Genomic DNA, 17,187 nt, shown 5'->3' on the forward strand with positions numbered 1-17,187 from the left:
AAGAAAAAGAAAAAAAATGCAGTTTCTAGTTACGCTATAAATGACCGGAAATGTCAACGTTTTAAGAGGTCTGGTGCTATGTATTTGCTTGCATTTCAAAGTAATCATTATCGTAGCTTCCACAACATTACTCAACTCCGCGAAAGATATTGCGTCAACACATCAGAAAAAACGTTAGATGTGGTGCGACTTCGAGAACACCGAAATTGACGTCTGTTTAGACAAAAACATGCACGCACACAATGCTCAATAAGCACTTGCAAGTGAAATGCAAACCGAAATCCACTGCAGAGCACCAGGGCACAGAATTCACACAAACAACGGTACCATTAATACAGACATTCCCAAAAGGACACAACTTCAGACCAGGACCCTTCAAAAGACTGAACGTTTAAAGTTTTGGCCTGTAACATAAACCGCACGCGTTAGTTTACCTTGCACGCTACGAACAACGAAGAGCCAGAGCAAAAGGTAAGCAGTTCCACTTGAGAGCTTCGGGACTCCCATTGTAGCGACAATTTCGACGAATACTTGCTCACGCGTCCTCAGTTAATTAACCGGCCTCTAGTTTTGATAAACCACGATACGACAATACCGCTACGGAAAATACGAACACCAACCGAGCTGCTGCAATCGCAACCACTGTTGCCTCTACGGTTAACGCTGTCCACGGTTGCCTCTGTCGTTCTCAGGGCGCAACCGATACGAACTAGTGAAATGGCTCCACTTCAGGGCACTGGCTAGATTTCACCGTTTCATCAAAGTAGGCCTTCGTTATTGCGTGTTGTATTGTCAGGTTTCGTTCATTAATTACGACTATAAGTTAACACACGTACAGATACTAGTACCACAGGCGAGGTTTTGCACAGATAGAATATTTATGACTATTACGACACGCCATAGTTTCGAAATACAGTGTGTGTTATAGGTTTCAATTAGTTTCAGCAGAAACACACAAATAATAACAATTTTTTTTAAGTTTAACGTTTAGTGTCATTTTTATAAGGCATCGACAAATATTAATAATCCATTTTTACTGGTTTTTATGTTTGGTCACTGGTTTGGTTATGGCACCGGTGCTCACTGGCAGGCATAGAGTTTCCTACACACTAGCGCCAGAGTTCCCTCTAGTAATTCTTGTAGGAAACTCTATGCTGGCAGGTGTCAGTAGATGCACGCTGTGCTACCGCACACTCTCAAGTTCAACAAATGGCCACAGAGGGCGAAAAGTCAATCGAGGCGCGTTTCAGCGTAAGCGCGCAAGTGTAGCTACTGTAATTTGGTCGAATACTTTAATTTGTGCTTTCTCTGCTAGGGGCGCTGAACATGCCGGATTTTGTATGATATTGTATTAATGGCTGACAATGCAGAAGATCTGCAGGAATTAATGGACATATGTGGTACAAAACATAGAGTTTCCTACAAAATTACTAGAGGGAACTCTGGCGCTGCAGTCGTTGTCCTACCATGGGAATGATGGGAAGTACATGGATTTGTCTGATCTTCGTGCTTGTGGCTTTAAACGTACTTGTGGCTTCGTTTATAGCTCTTTCTGGGGTTTTCATCGTAGAGTTAGCATACTGACTATACTACTCTATGCTTTTCTTTCGGCATCTTTTCGGTTACAGCGTCGGCCCGTCTCGGCTGATTGTGAACGTATTGAAAGCGGTGAGCTCAAAAGCTGTAACTGCCGTAGTGGCGTGACTGGGATGACCGAACGATCTATGAGCGAGCAACGAACGGCGGTACCAGCGTCACTGAGAGCCTCTACAATGCTCGCGGCGTTAATTTTTTAATCGCTGAAAAGGCGGACGTGTGTCGTTTGGTTCTGTTTTTTAAGCGTGGACAAAAAATAAAACATGGACACATGTAATTTTTCGCGTAATTGCAGCTTATTGCGCTAACTGATTCCTTACGCTGTCAGATGCTACAGTAGTATTTTTTGTAGGAAACTCTATGACAGTAGACGCAACGGCACGTAGCACGACGCACGGCCTGTGCGGTAGCAGACGATGTTTGTAGCAGACGAAGTCGTTTTTTTCCCCCGCTCTGACGGCACAAGAAATAGTTGGCAGAATTCGTATGCGTTATTTTAACGCGTAGTAGCTGTAGTCGCAACCTACACATAATGCCATTTATCGGTGTGTCCTGTTGTGCATGCTACATATCAAAGTATTTCTAAACCGACAGACATTATAAAATTGGGAGTGGGGGGGGGAGGGAAAGACTATTGCACTTCACGCAGCCTTTCAGCATAATTTATTAAATGCATCTCGTGTGACTCACACCACTGCATAATAGCAGAGGTGCTCACCTCACAACTTTATTAGCACAATCTTTTATACGTCGAACGAAACTAGCGAAACGGAAATATTGCCTATTTCCATCATTTCCATCGTCCCTTTCCACCCCTCCTTTCCCCCAAAGCTGTGAGCCATAGTCCATAAATATGTAGTAGCCCACTTGGCCTGCGCAAAAATAAGCAAACGCGTACTCATTAGTTACTAATGATGTGTTTATGCTCTCTTACCTGCTTAAGCACACTAGTACGGCACCATCACTTACAAAAATGAAGCGTCATATCTGAAAAATAATTTCTATCTGGCACTGCATTTTTCAAATTCTTGCTAAATCTAGTCACCAGTCACAAAGGCAACACTGGTACTACAAGCTTTTTTTCTCCTAATCTTTTGGCGTTCGCATTTTTCTAAGCGCGTGCTGTCAATTAATTTCAGTATTTTTATATAATAATTGTGAATTGTCGCATTCACTAAGCAATATGTTGCTCAATACGATCAATTTGCAAAGCTACAAAGCCGTTTGAAGCCGGAAAGACGAAGTTTAGGCAAATCCATGTACTTCCCATAATTCCCATGCTAGGAAAAGAAGCGTATCCCCGCAGGCTGGCTGTACCCGGTTTGGAGGCAAACCGGATGTGACGTAAGCCAGTGGCGTACTCCCTGCCCCCAGATAGGTACTTGTACGCCTAGGGAAGGACGCTGCTAGGTGCTGCTGCTAAATCCCTGTGGTGTGTGCCGGCCACATGCCATGCACATGCGGCCACTGCCGGCTCACGTAGGTCCGTTCGCGTGGTCTTGTTACGCCTCGCTGGATCGTGTTCAGTCATGCCGTCCTTGCGCGGCGTCATTGTCGGGTTAAATTCTTAAATAGGTCGCGCCTGCGCCTAATTGAGTCTATGAAAGCCTGCACATTCAGTTTTGTGGGCTACAATGCAGTGCGGCTGGCGTGAGCTGTCTCCACGATGCGCTTCGAGCGTGTCGATTTCGCCGTTCTTTATGTTGGCGGAAACGACCTTGAAAGCAACATGGATCCACAAGAAATATGCGACAACATCAAGGTAAGTCTACTGAAATCACAAAATTTGAAACAATAAGCGCTAATAGTTGTGTTGTCTTTTAAATTTTAGGCCTTGATCAACGAGATGGCCCCCGTCGTGCTGGTTTTCAAGGAGCTCCCTCGTTGCGTAGAACATGCTGATGCGGAACAGAAAATGCAAAATCGTCGCTTGCTCAACCGCAAATTGACGGCTACGCTGAAGCGCATGCCGTGTCTGCGGAATTTGAACCCCGAGGTATGGACCCCCCTTTTTCCAGCGGCATGCCGTTACATACCGTCAGGAACACGCTTGGCTTATTTCTGACTCGGTAAAAAATGTTTCACTTTTTCTCGCTGCTCGCTGCGGAAGAAATGCGGACCGTTTGTCGTAGTTGTGTCTCCATTACAGGGTGGCATTACTGCGGTGAACAAAGCAAGTGTTGCCGTACATACTGTGCGCATTTCACCCCTTGTTGGGCGGTCGGAAAATATTGGTCCCACTTTTCAGGGCAACTTCGCTACTCTGTAGCGGTGAAGTGTAATTTCTACCATTGAACATTCCTGTGTAGATATGTTTCTGAATCACGTTAAGCACATTTTTTCGTCCATTTCTTTGTCAAACAACGCGATAGAGCGATTGCGCAGATTTACTTCCCGTTCTACAATGTTTATTTTATTCTATTCTATCGCCTTCATTCAAACCACCACAGCGGCAAATGGACTCTTTTTATCGAAATTCCGTGTTTTCATATAAGCTGAATTTTGGTGCGGTTAGGTGTCTAAATTTCTCGTGCCCACAGCTACCAAAACAGGTGATCAAATTATTAGCATCGCGAACAAATCGCATTCCTACATATGCGAGCTGCTACATACGAGCCCTCAAGAATTCTCAAGAAGCATCTTTTTTTCTAAGAACCCTTGTGATATCGGAAAGCCCTGATTGAGGATTCTCACACAAAGCATGCTCAGTAAGTATAATGAAAACGTGCACAAACAATGTATACTTTACTGGGTACTCTGGCTGCTTGTAATCACATTACAGGTGACCACGAGTAGGTAGAAACGGGCCTTGAGGCTGTATAGTGGGATGTAATATTCCCACTTTTCGCTATTACAGAATCATAGTCAGCTTTGAGATTTTGCGTTATGTCAAAAATACCTCATAAAAAGAAAAAGCACTTGTAATGTCTCGGACACAAAGCGGCCTGTTCTCTGCTTGCGTCTATGAAAGGGTTAAGATGCACACACTATTCAAAGGTCGCATTAAGGAAGAAATGAGCGGCACCGTACTGCCTTCATTTCTTCAAACCCTTCAACAAAGCTTGAACAAGAAATGCACGCGAGGGTGTCACTATAGACAGCTGCGGCAACACTGACGCATGCGCGAGAATATAAAATGAGGTGCAGCTGTGCGGTGCACGCTGCCGTGAAGTTCGAATTAGTTTCCCCCTTGCAAAACTACCGGAAAGGATATATTGCATCCATCGGTGTTAATATATTTTCTTGTTTTCAGCCAACATACACATCCCCGTTAAATCAAATAGATCACTGTAGATGGTGGCCACAAGCATATTACAAGAACTGTGAATTGGAAGCTGTTAGCTGCCTGTGGCACAAAGTCATGCAAGGGTACATGTAGTCTTTGTGTGCACATTGACTTCATGTTTTACTAATTTGACTGGCTCCTATTGCACTCTGGCTGAATAGCAATAACACACAGGCCACTTTACATTCGAATTACTTGAAAGTCTGCGAAAGCTGAAGGTACATTCATAAAAGTTCATAAGTCCATGGCATTAGTGAAAACAAATCTAAACCTTTTCTGGTACAGCTGTGCGTTGTCAGAAGTGGCTCAATGCATTGCAGTGATTGAACAGGCACATATTGGCTGTACCACTTGGATTTCAGCCTGCATGCGTTGGCTGGACAAAAAATTCTACCATATTTTACCTCCAAACTTTTGCTCATGAGTGGAAAGCGCTGTTTCTGTTGTAAATAGATGTGGCTTGCACACAAGGTATGTGCATGCTAAGTGTCTTGGTAAAGAAAAGTAAAGGTATGCTGCACGAACAGAAGGTGCTGCAGCCACATAACCTGACCTTTGATCTTCATTATGCTCGCAGATTGAAGGGATGGAATAAATGCGTGTCTTTTAAATGCTTGATTTCAGCCAGTTAAATTTGCCAACACGGGGATTCAAACCACTGGTGTCCATCTGCTGTTGGGCTGAACTCTCAATTTAGTGAGAATACTAACCACTGCGTTCATTGGTGCTGACAGATATCAGGTCAGTTGTAGCTTGGCATTACTGTATTACGTCACCAAAATGCTAGAGAACCACTTGAGATCCTTCGATGTCAGCATCCTCATAATCAGTGGGCACCCCATAAGAAAAATAGGTCAATTTTGGATGGTATCCTTGCAAGTGTGAGAAGGCTAGGCCACAGAAACTCGTGTTTCTGATTTGTGTACTATTCAGCCACGTTAAAATATGGGTAGCCTAGACATCTAAAAGACGAGGAGCAAGCAAATTGAATGCAGCTACCAAGCAAAAAATGTGGAAGTGTAAGCTGTTGATTTTCTTACTCTAAAGGCACGTTCACACTGAAGACAAAGCGGCTAAACCGGGCAAAGCTCTTGGCCAGGCGGATAAAAGCAGGCATTAAATGAGGCGGCAAGCCCGATCGCTCGCGGACCACTTTTTTTTCCCGCCCGCCAGAGCTGTCCGCTTTGCCGCAGCCAATCAGAACACCAGACGACGGTGGCGTGTGCGCGATAAGGATGGACGACCGGTGCCACGAGACGGCGACAAGTGCGCCACAAAAACGTTTGATGCTCCGCCTCGGCGGTGCGGGCAGCCAGGCAAGCCGTCCAGTATACAGGGTGTTTCAGCTAATTTGTGCTGAGGCTTTAAAAGAGAAAGACGGAAAGAAACTAGGCCTGCAGTACTCAAATGCAATCAATTCAGTAAACTACCCTTTTGAGCAACTTTAATACTTACAGCTCATTCAGAAACATCTGCTTTATTTTATGAAGATAGCTGCTGTGGTTATTTTTTCAGGACAAAAGAAAGTGCACAAGATCGAAAAAACTACCATGCAACTATGCACTTTTGAGCAGTGACGAACAAATGAACAATGCGGCATGCAGACAGGATGTAAAAGATATGCAGATCCGACACACTGAAGATTATGTAACCAGCTTTCTTTGCTGCTTCTGTTCATTGATGGCATTTGGCAGTGATATGTTAAATGTTACCTTGCATGCACCACTTGTGTTTGTAGTACAGAGCTCACAGGCAGACGTGCACTCCGATGCTCAAGGTGGTGTTGTGCACCATCCATATCCTGTGAGAGTAGTGGCACTGTCATTCCCTCGCATGGCGCATCGCATAGCGGGTGACGTAGAGAAATCCGTTTATTTAATCCTTAGGAGAAATAGTTGCTGCCACGTCCTGTGCCCGACAGAGCAGCGCCTGCTGGCCACCCAGGCTTCTGTCATGCAGCATGGCCTCCCAGTGTTGCAGTGTAGGGACATTGAAGTTTTGATGCTGGACCACCACTTGCATACTGTCGTTTTGAGGCCGTGGTGCTGTATTGCAGCTTTGCATCTGCACATCCTGTGTCAATTGCTGGCATGGACACACTTGCAGTGTTTATTTTTTCAGAAATAGCATAAACATGCCATACCACACCTTGAACTATCATTATAATATTTTTAGTTTGCCACCACAACTGTCACCATGTCTAGTTGTAGTGTTTTTCTTTTAAAGAGACTCTATACGAAGGATGCTTTCTGATGGCATCTTTAACTTCTCGTATGATCATTCAGCGACACAAAGTGCTGCAGCTTCTGCAATGCTTTTGTCTATTCCTTCCAGGCACACTACTCTCAATGTATCATTTGCGCTGAAATAGAATACCGCCCATTGCTCAAAGCAGCTTCAATATAGATTCCAATCGGAAGAATAGGCAGACTTGTGGCAGTATGACTTTCTATAGCCATAAAAGGCAAGCTAGCATAGTGGGGCATTTCAATGCTTGTAAAAGCATTCAACTGCATGTATCTCGAAATAACTAAGCTCAAGCAGACACTATCAAAATTCGTGCTTGTCACGGTGAGTTGGTGCGGGAACTTGAAGGTGTCGCTTTTCCTTCATTTTTGCGTGTCTCATGTTTTTGCTAAGGCTCTTGCCACAGCAAAGTTGCACTTGTGGTATTTTAGAAGGGTAATTTACTAATCACCTAGGTGATGTCATTTCCTTCATTTGGTTGCACTTTGTGCATCAGCGCAATAAATAGGTCAAACGGCTTAATACGAAATGTTGCCAGGCCATTTTGGCACAACACTTGTGGATAGCATTTTGGTGTGGCTTGGGCGAGACTGAAAGAGAGAAATTGACACATACAAGCACAAAGGCCAGGCACTGTGGCCTGCACAACCACTAGAATAGCAGCTAGTCTTATCAATTCATACTGAGTATCACAAAGTGTAACGTTGCAAGAACTGTAGCTTGGTTGATGAGACAAGGCACTTACAGCTGTAGCTGAAACATGTGTGATCAACATGTACAAGGTTACAATACTCTACACCCTTTTTGTATTTAAGTTTTTAACTTTGCCCACAATCTGATTACAGCTTTCCAGAGTTCCTTGGAAAATCCTCTCATGCACCTACCATGTGGCGTGCAAGATGGCAGCAGCAGCTGTGGGAACAGTTGAAGAGGCGAAGAAAGGTCCACTTTATAATAGGTTGTATGTAAATAAAACTGATTGAACTCAACCGATTCGGCTTCCACTTTTGTCAAGACAATTGTCAGCAAAGCAATGGGCGATACTAATAAATAGTGCATAGAAATTCTTGGAAGCCCCGTCAGCTTTCTTGCTGTTAACGGGCTGTGTTGGTGAGGTGGTTTAGGCAGGGAATGCCAATTCATGAGGGATGGTCATGGCCACCATGTTCAATGTATGTGCAGCATTAATCAGTTCTCTAGACCGAGTGCACTAATGTCATGGCAGGCCAGCACTTTGTCACATGATACATTTTCGAACCTCGCATGCTTTCTTTGGGGCTGAGAAAATTAATGAAGCATGAAACTAAAATCGGCATGTTGCAGTTTTCAATTAACCATCACTGCATTTGTCCATTCTTGAAACAAATTTTATTGTACCAAATGCATACAGAATGAATTTGTGGAATATCCAAAGTACATTTTGCTTGTTTTGGTCAAGCAGCTGGCAGAACAAAACCACAAAGTTCCAAAGCAGAAAGGTAACACTTCTTTTGAAGTACACAATTGGCGAAACAGTGTTGCTAACACACGAGTGCAAAACTTGCGGCCGAGTAAAAAAAGAAGGGAGCTGCTACACACCACTTGGTTCCTTGACCATTCATTTTTTTCTTTTGTGGCTGATTTTTAAAAATCCTTGCTATAGCAAATGCAAGGACATCAGAAACTCAACGCACAACAGATATTGGTGCTATGGTGTAAAGTAATGAAGATATAATTTTGCATGCACATTATTTAGTCTGAAATAGAGGGATACAGCACAAACATTACTCTTCAATCCCAATAAAAAATATGGAACTCGAGGGCTATGGATAAATCTTGAGGGCCTCGGCTTCTGTAATGTGCAGCTATACTTAAGTACACAAGCGTTTTTGAATTCTGCCTCTACCTGGGTGCAGCTTTGTGACCTGGAATGAAAAGCCACAGCCATCGAGCTGCTGCAGTGGCGACATCACAGTAAAAGGTGATAGCGAAAAATTAAAACAATAATATGGCCATGCAACTTGCACATCAGATAGGTCACCTGAAGCTTCTATTTCCAATTTTTCTGGTGTTGCATAGAAGGACAAAAATTTTGAAAAGTAATAGTGTACGATTTTCATACATTACCAATTATGCATATCTAGTTTTTTTTTTTTAACCATGCTGATATTTAGCAAAAAGATTTGAGCACGGAGAGCCCGGCGTTTTTGCAAAGGAGTTTCTAGGTCAGGTGGACACACTTTGCTGCTAATGCGAGTTTCAGAAATTTTGAAAAATTCAGTCACTTTTTTATTAGTAACTTGGCGGCAGCCTTCTAAATGCCATATTTGGAGGCAGTCGCATGTGAACGCACACCCTTTCTTTTTCTAAATCTCGAAAATTGCACTTATTCTGAAATATTGATTATCGCGCTCAATTGAGTACAATCAAAACTTGGTGCATCCTCCTCCACATCAGGCGGCAGTGCCCTGTCAAGAAGTGTGGGACAAAGCTTAAATGATAGCCTGACATGGCACACTGACGCACATGCTTGCCAGGCAGAGTGTGTCGTATCAGCAGCTACAATGACTGGCCAAGATGTTTCCATCTGATGAGATAGCGGGACCTTCTTTTCTGCGCTCCCAGCACACTCGGTTCCAATATTGCCTCGATTTACCAGTAAAATTCAATGATGAATATCTTGAATTAGGTGCAACTTTCAAGATTTGTAAGAAATGAGAGTGCATTAAAATGTGACTGCCTCCAAATTTGTGGAGTTCCAAAATAGAGGAATTCCTCTGCAAGAATGCCACATTTGCCGCGCTCATAACTTTAAAACAAGAAAATCTGTATGGTAATAAAAGACACCCTGCACGTAACAGTGTGCATTGGAGCATTTCATGCAACCAATATTCAAGCACCTTCTGTCTACAAAGAATTCATAAAGCAAATTTATGCATTAAGACTGGAATCAGTTACGAGCACTGGAAATGCAAACACTGTTACGAACCCTGGTCACATGCCAGGCATTGTGTTGCTGCTCTCTGCGTAGGGCCTATGAATAAAAACCACCTTCAACATCGTACAGTAAGCTACCAATTGCTATGTGTAGGAAGACTTACAGTTCTTCCAATGCAATTATGACCTAGACATTCTAAAGCTTTTCTAATAGTGTACTTTTAGTGAACAAGTACCCCAAACTTGAACAACTCTGAAGCTATAATGCCATTATTATCTGAAAGATGCACTACACATTTTTTTAACGCAGTAAGGAAACATTCATAATCGACAATGCCACCATAGACATGAGAGTCATAATATTGCACTGCGTGCAGCAAGGATAGCACAATCTCGCACAAAAGATTAGTCTCTCCCGCAGCCTTTGAGGCCCCCTTTATTATGTCTCGCTTATGATGCCGTGACATGGTACGAAACCATGATGACGTAACTTATGGTCATGAGTTACTCTTGAATGAAAGCTTGTGCACACATGCATATTCCTGCATTGTAATTCTGGAGTGCACTTACAGTAAGGACACTGTGAAAAGAAGAAAAGGCCAACAGCAAGAACCAGGCGGCGCAGTGCTATTTGCACCTTCTCGGCTGTTGTCGGTTTAAGTCACCTTCACAGCAGCAGAGTCGTGTTATGCGGCGAAGCATATTTAGCATCATGCAGTGAAGCATATCTGAAGTTAAAGGGGACACTGTCACGGGGCCCCTGCTGGTGCTTATGGTTACCCGACACTATCAGCTTAAGTACTCGTACTGTGACCTCTTCATGCATTTGGACAACACCAATCGCCATGTGAAAACCTCTGTTCACTGCTAATCTCGCTAAGAGCCTAAATTGTTTCCAAACTACAAATTTCACCAAGTGGCAAACTTGGCAATGCTTCTGGAACCTCATTCTCAAGTACTTTAATACTACCAGGATGCTTCAATGTCAAACTGGATTGAAAACCTGGGATGAGATTGCGCAAGCTTCTAGCTTTCTGACTGTTTGCTTCACCTTCTACATCAGTGAGTAGGCAGTGTTCAATAGGCGCTCCCGCTTCACCAAGCAGACGACCGCTGACGAAAGCACGGTGAAGGCGAATAACGAGAGCGCAAGCAAACATTCAGAATGCAAGATCTCGCCCTTTGATTTAGAGAAAGGAAGGATAATTTCAACACCAAGGAACCCAAGTATGCGTTCAACAACAAAAGCTTCTGAACGGGCCACTTCCACATCAGCACTGCGGAAAGACTGATTAGCTTATCACCCAGCAGAAATTTTCACTCGTGGCAGAAATTTTCACTGCCACAATCGCAGGTTCAAAGATATTTGCATGATGAAATTTTGGGCCAAAAAGAAGATCCGTTTGAGTGATGGTGTAAGCGTGGTGCCCACTGTTGGCTCGGCTTGTGAAGAGCGACCTGCTGATACCAGACACTCTAAGCAGCTCTTTTCGATGTCTGAATCGATGGTGACATGCACTAGGTGTCCCTGCTCTTTGAACATGTTGAGCTGTTGTCCTTGCTTCATGAAACATTAAGTAACTACAGTTATGACATTGTCAAACAAAAGTGTTGTATTAGAGAATTTTGTTAACCACGAAGCATAATATCCCTGTACATTATTTGCTATGCAGTAAACTATTTTGCACCTCTGGTTGGTGAAAAAAAATGGATTTTTGCAATACCAGTAGTATTCATATTCGAAAAATATTCGCTTCGCACTTAGGTTTCATTATTCAAATTAGCTTTGAAATTGAAAAATTCATATTTCCACACCCATAGTTTTGCTCAAATACCTGGAGCATAAGTCATTTGAGGACGTAACTTCAGGATTAGCAACAGTATGCCACCAAAGAGTCAACACAGTTCAAATTTTTTTACATTCTTTTACAATTGTTTCCTAATGTACATTCATTAAAACCATCTTAAGCCTCAATAATTGACTAAACTAAACTTTGATAACAGCTGCATGCTTGGATCGAACGGTGCATGTTCCGGCCACTCTAGGGTAGCAGTTTAGGGGAAAAAATATCCGTTACTTAGGAATTCCACTTGGTGATCTTGTGCAGAGAAACCCCGGCTGGACCTTACCATCTGAATCTGCTTCACAATGGCTATCACTGGCTTTTTTGGTGTTCTCGATGGCATCCACTTGCTTGAGAAGCTCGACCTCAATGATGTCTGACCACTGGCAGCACTTATTTCTGTTTATCACAGATGAAAATTGCCTATGAGCTCTTATTTCGCCCAAAACACAGACTTTTGCCACATTTAAGAAAGTGGCACTCTCCAAGTCAGTGTGGTCAGCATGCCTGGCATGCACTTTCATCTCCTGCGTCAGAGTGAGTTACTATCCCAGATTAATGTGCTACAGAGATGACAGAGAGGTTGGCGAAGAAGTTGTGCCCAGACAGATAGAATGATAATATTTATGTCTATTGCAATTCAAAGCCATCTATTAGAGCACCTTGCACCACCAGAGAAATCCTAATGGCTTCCTTTTCTTTCACCTCATAATGCGGGCGGTAACACCCCATTAAATGATCCCTAAGATGGTTTTTGTCAACCCTGAGGAAATCTCTCACAGAAAACTTGTAGACAGTCTTAATAAGTGTTGTCAGATTACTTTTCAATGTGTTCTTTATCATCACTGTGGTGGTCGTAATTTCAATTCATGTGCAGCACTCACACAGTGCGCACTCCTTGCAGACATCTGTAACTAGTGGCAGTTCACCAGCATATTTGAAGGGAGGAAAAAAGAGCATGGCCACACCAACCACACCACAGCATGTGTATGCATCAGATGACATTGTGGAACCTAATTCTATGTCAGCAGGAAATGCATGGCTTCTGTCGCTATTTTGAGTGCAAATATTTGTCCCACGGGTACAGAGAAGTCATTATGGCAACCACATAATCCAGGCAGCTTAGCGCTGGGCAACTGCAATATTTATGAAGCAGCACACTGCATTCAAAGCCAGGCACTGTCACACTTGTCTGGGAAAATCGGTGCTTGTATACACAGGGGCCGGACCATTTCAAACCACAGTCACGTTGAAACTCTGTCCACTCTTGTAGGGTGCATTTTCTGTGTAGTCGCTGCCACTGCAGGAATAATTTTCTTCCAACTGCACAAAGAGAAAATTGCAGCACTGTGCTCTGCAGTGCTTGGTGCAAAGGCAGAACAGCCATGAGCCTTCTCCCATCCACAATTCAGAAATCCGCCAATACATAGATGGCTTACAGTGGCATCCCTACAGGCAGCACACACCACCTATATGCCGCCACTTAGTTTGCAACACACTGAGGGTCTCCATGCCTTTATGTAAATGCTCAAATATACTACAGGACAGGATCTTTAGGGAATAAAGGTTGTTTCACGGTCCTCACATCTATGCTGTGACAAAGCCAACTCCAACTGCACAGGTAGAAATTGCTGTGGAAAATTAAATTTTACAGTTCCATGTACCATATTTTCCATACAGTACTATAGTCTGCAGGATCTAATTTGGGCTGAAAAAGCCCCTCTCATTAAGCACCATGGCAAATATTAGTTATAGGTACATTGGTACGTTGGAAGCCGTCAAGGGAGCATTTTCTCAAACAAATATTTCTAATTAGTTCATTATTAAAGGAAATGGAAGAAATTGAAATGTTGCATTTTCACGCTGCCAGGAGGCGAGTGCTAAAAGCAACAGCACTCAACCCCTTTGCCTCCAAGTGATCTTCCTTCTTCATCTTCCCCCATGACGGAGCCAAGGGTTCACGTCACACTCGCATGACAAGCCCCGTCTTTTCTTTCCTTTTTTTCTTCTCTTCCTTTTTTGCTGTGGGGCACACATCCAGGGATGGCATTTAACATTGTTTGGCTTACGAAAGTCACGTGCCATGGTTGGCGATATTGCAGGCAGCACGTTTTACATAGAGACATTTGTGCATGTAACCTTGACTCTGGCTGAAGCAGGGCTTCATTGCGACCATGATGGTATTTGTTTAAAATTTCAGCTGTTTTCCCACTGTGCATCATTTTGATAATTTGGAGACAGGATTGTTAGTGTGTGATCTATGCATTGCACTTGTCGGTTTGCAACTTCTAATCTTGGTGAGACGCCTTTTCAAATAACAAAGTGCGACTGAACTTCCTGAAGGCATTTGCCTTCAGGAAGTTCAAGGGAAGCAGCCCACATCCGCATACCTTATTCACAGCTGTCAATTCTTTTTTTGCTGCTGCTCCGTATTAAAGATGGAAACCCAAGACTGTGGAAGTAGCGTGGGCTTGGTGGTCTGGAGCTTACCATCGGTTGTCGGATCGAACCGCTGGCACCAATTCTTACAAACTGTGCACCCAGGTGCTCAGGATCGTGCCGCTGACTGCATTTTGCAGCGGCTCGTGAGTCCTCAGGGGGCCAGGCAGGAGATACGGCAACAAGGCAACGAGTAACAATGAATGTTTACTTCACATTGTTACGGAGTGGTCAACTCTGCAAGTTTCCCGATGGAGAGCGACAGACATGCTAGTTTGATCAAAAACTGAAGGCTCAATTCCATTGGCGAAGACGTCCTTTATACTGTTTGGAATACCCTTGCTCAAAAGAAGGAGAGAGAAAACACTTTCTACGCTGGCGGCCACCGCTCGATACATGGAAGTGTTCAACAAATTTTCTAACCCCCACTGGCTCAGCAGAAGGAAAGGCACTGAGGTGCGCGCGCGCACACACACACACACACACACACACACACACACACACACACACACACACACACACACACACACAGAACGCTGGCACCTTCCCTGCCGAGGATGAAGAGAAAGAGCGAATGCACACACGAAGCTTAACCGTCCCACTTGCTGAAGGGAGACAGCACTGTGGAGACTACGCAGACATCAGGGTGTTGTGCAAGCCGTGGGTAAGAAGGTGAAAATGCCTGTACAAATGATAAGGTCTTTTTGCTATTAGGGCCTCCTAGGCGTTTTCCAACGGTTGCAGGCGGTTCGGCGTATTTAAAAGGTCCAGCCTTTCACTGTTGCTTTGGCGCCGCGACACAAATCGTTGACCACACAGGCCAGTCATAACATCAGTTAGACTAGTTCTTGCGCACGCTCAAGGACACTGAGCTTGAACGACGCCATGAATGCTCTGTCTTTTCAGTGCTATTAGAACTGTTCTTGTATTTTCTGTGTATACGAAGTCGATAAATCTCTTGTGCATTTTGCAACGTGGCCTTAGATATCCAAGCACTGAAACGCAGCCACATGATCAGAATGAGCAGCATTCACTTGCATATCGTGAGTTGCCAGAATAAATTGAAGATATTGTGCTGCGACTATCATTACTGCGTCATGAAGCAACCAGAAATGACAGTACCATGCTTCACAATGCGACTTTCATTTCTCCCCTGGTGCGCTTGTACTTCTCTGGTCCCCTTTCCACTGTGTAGGGCTCCCAGAAAAGCTTTTCTCAGGACAGGGGACCATACTGTGCGCTCAACCAGGTGGCACCCATCACCACAACATTGCCCCAATCAGACTCACCTTGTCATCTCTCGTCCTGTCCAGTGACGTCCTTCACATTTCAAGGATGAAGGTTTAGCACTGTGTTTCCGATGACTCTCTTTAGAGCTCTGGGACAGCGCTTCCGCTGCCAGGGGTAATGCTACAGAACAGCGATTCCACTGACCCCAAGCAGGTACGCCATGTTTGAAGAGACAAAGATAAAACCTTGTGCAGGCTGTCCGGCATGCATATACATCTTTTTCTGCGCCTCTTTCTAAGCAACAATACTTTCACTGGTGAACAGGAAGGCAGCCTTTGTTTCTTTTTTTCATTATCGTTTCTCAGTTTTACAAGGCCATAAAGAAAAATAAAGAAAACAGGAAAGATTGCAAACCAGCCCTGCAATTTTCCTGAATTATTGGAAACGAATATGTGCGAACAGAGGATGCCAAATGAAATGAACAGCCAGGTGCAACAACAAGTGACATCATTCAGGTGGTGCAGGCGGTTTGGCGGGCCCATAAAATGCCTTAACGAGATTTATTTGAGCGTGAACATGGTGAGAAGGCTGCTTCTGCCTTGCAGTGGTGTAAAGACTGCTGCATGTCTGGAGGTCAAAATGCTCATCATTCTATCATACATGGAAGTATTCCGACTATTTAGTGGAGTCATGGGAAAGCCACTCAAGCCTACATTAGCAAAATGTGTAGTACTGATTACAGCGAACACACTCCCTCCATATTCATGCAACCGAATGCAAACATACTGAAACCTGAGGTGTACCTGACGAGCGTACCTGCCAACAGCCCATAGGACAGGAAAGGCAAATCCCTGTGCATGCATAGTGAATTCGTCACTGCTGTGCATGCTCATTTCGGCAAACTGGCATAACAGATGAATTGCGAGTGCAATATGTGACTGTAAAGCACGTGGCGCATCTTTGTCACCATAACTTGAGCTTGGTGAGAATCAAGTGGTTTGATAAATGTACAACAGAGTCAGCAATGGTGGGACAGTTCTTAGAAACTTCACAGCATGCCCGTCTGCCTCTACAATGTAAAAAAAAAATTGGCTTTGATCCAAGAGCCAGATCTTTTTGACTGGGCAACATTCATGCACCAGCTTTGTCAGTTTTTTGATGCTCCCACTACTTGTGCTTAGGTCGCGAGAAAAGCCCGGAGAGAGTATAAAATTCGAGAATCATGTACCTCTTACATTGTGGATGTCCTTGCACTGTGCTGACGCATGAACACCACCACGTCTCAAAATGATCGAATGCGACATATTAAAGGCGCAAACACTGTTACCTTATACGTCCTTGGTATGCAGAACCCCAGCACCTCCACCACTTCTAAGGAACCGCTTTATTCTTGCCGAGCTAGAGCTATGGCGAGGAAGAAGCGACACACACTACGTACGGATGAGGAAGATGAAGGAAAGTCACATTGCGCTCACAATATCGCTAACGTGGTAGTTTCCCAAAGGAAGCGGTCACACCACTGCATATAAAGTGTATGCACAGGGATTCTCATATGTCTTCCCTGTCCAAGGGACTGGTGGCAAGCACCACAGAGCAGCACTGGTCAGGTGCATTCCAATTAAATTCTTA

At 44.0% G+C, this 17,187-nt stretch overlaps 2 protein-coding genes across 7 annotated transcripts in view; one reads left to right on the forward strand and one right to left on the reverse strand.

The window, feature by feature from the left end:
- LOC142587002 (uncharacterized) overlaps nucleotides 1-867 on the reverse strand; it is a 46,747-nt gene extending 45,880 nt beyond the window's left edge. Inside the window, exon 1 of one of the 2 annotated variants that reach the window (XM_075697880.1) lies at nucleotides 435-867. Coding sequence is in view for 1 of the 2 variants with exons in the window: in XM_075697872.1 (XP_075553987.1) it covers nucleotides 435-507 (73 nt within the window). In the remaining variant the exon portion in view is untranslated. The remainder of the gene's footprint in view (nucleotides 1-434) is intronic. The other variant, XM_075697872.1, reaches the window with a different exon arrangement.
- A 2,033-nt stretch (nucleotides 868-2,900) lies between these two features.
- Nucleotides 2,901-8,118, forward strand: LOC142587015 (uncharacterized). 5 transcript variants are annotated; one of them, XR_012829334.1, is made up of 4 exons: nucleotides 2,921-3,358; nucleotides 3,428-3,592; nucleotides 5,507-5,623; nucleotides 7,975-8,118. XR_012829334.1 is itself a non-coding variant. In XM_075697893.1 (3 exons), the coding sequence occupies exons 1-3, from the start codon at nucleotides 3,263-3,265 to the stop codon at nucleotides 7,007-7,009; spliced, it is 873 nt and encodes a 290-aa protein (XP_075554008.1). In that variant the 5' UTR covers nucleotides 2,901-3,262; the 3' UTR covers nucleotides 7,010-7,968. The 5 variants fall into 5 exon arrangements, 3 of the variants coding, with proteins under 3 accessions (XP_075554008.1, XP_075554027.1, XP_075554016.1); XR_012829337.1 differs by lacking the exon at nucleotides 7,975-8,118 and adding an exon at nucleotides 6,398-7,968; XM_075697893.1 differs by lacking the exons at nucleotides 5,507-5,623; nucleotides 7,975-8,118 and adding an exon at nucleotides 6,398-7,968 and having other exon boundaries at nucleotides 2,901-3,358.
- The last annotated feature ends 9,069 nt before the right edge of the window (nucleotides 8,119-17,187 follow it).

Source organism: Dermacentor variabilis, chromosome 1 (genome assembly GCF_050947875.1).
Source record: "Dermacentor variabilis isolate Ectoservices chromosome 1, ASM5094787v1, whole genome shotgun sequence".
Lineage (NCBI taxonomy): Eukaryota > Metazoa > Arthropoda > Arachnida > Ixodida > Ixodidae > Dermacentor > Dermacentor variabilis.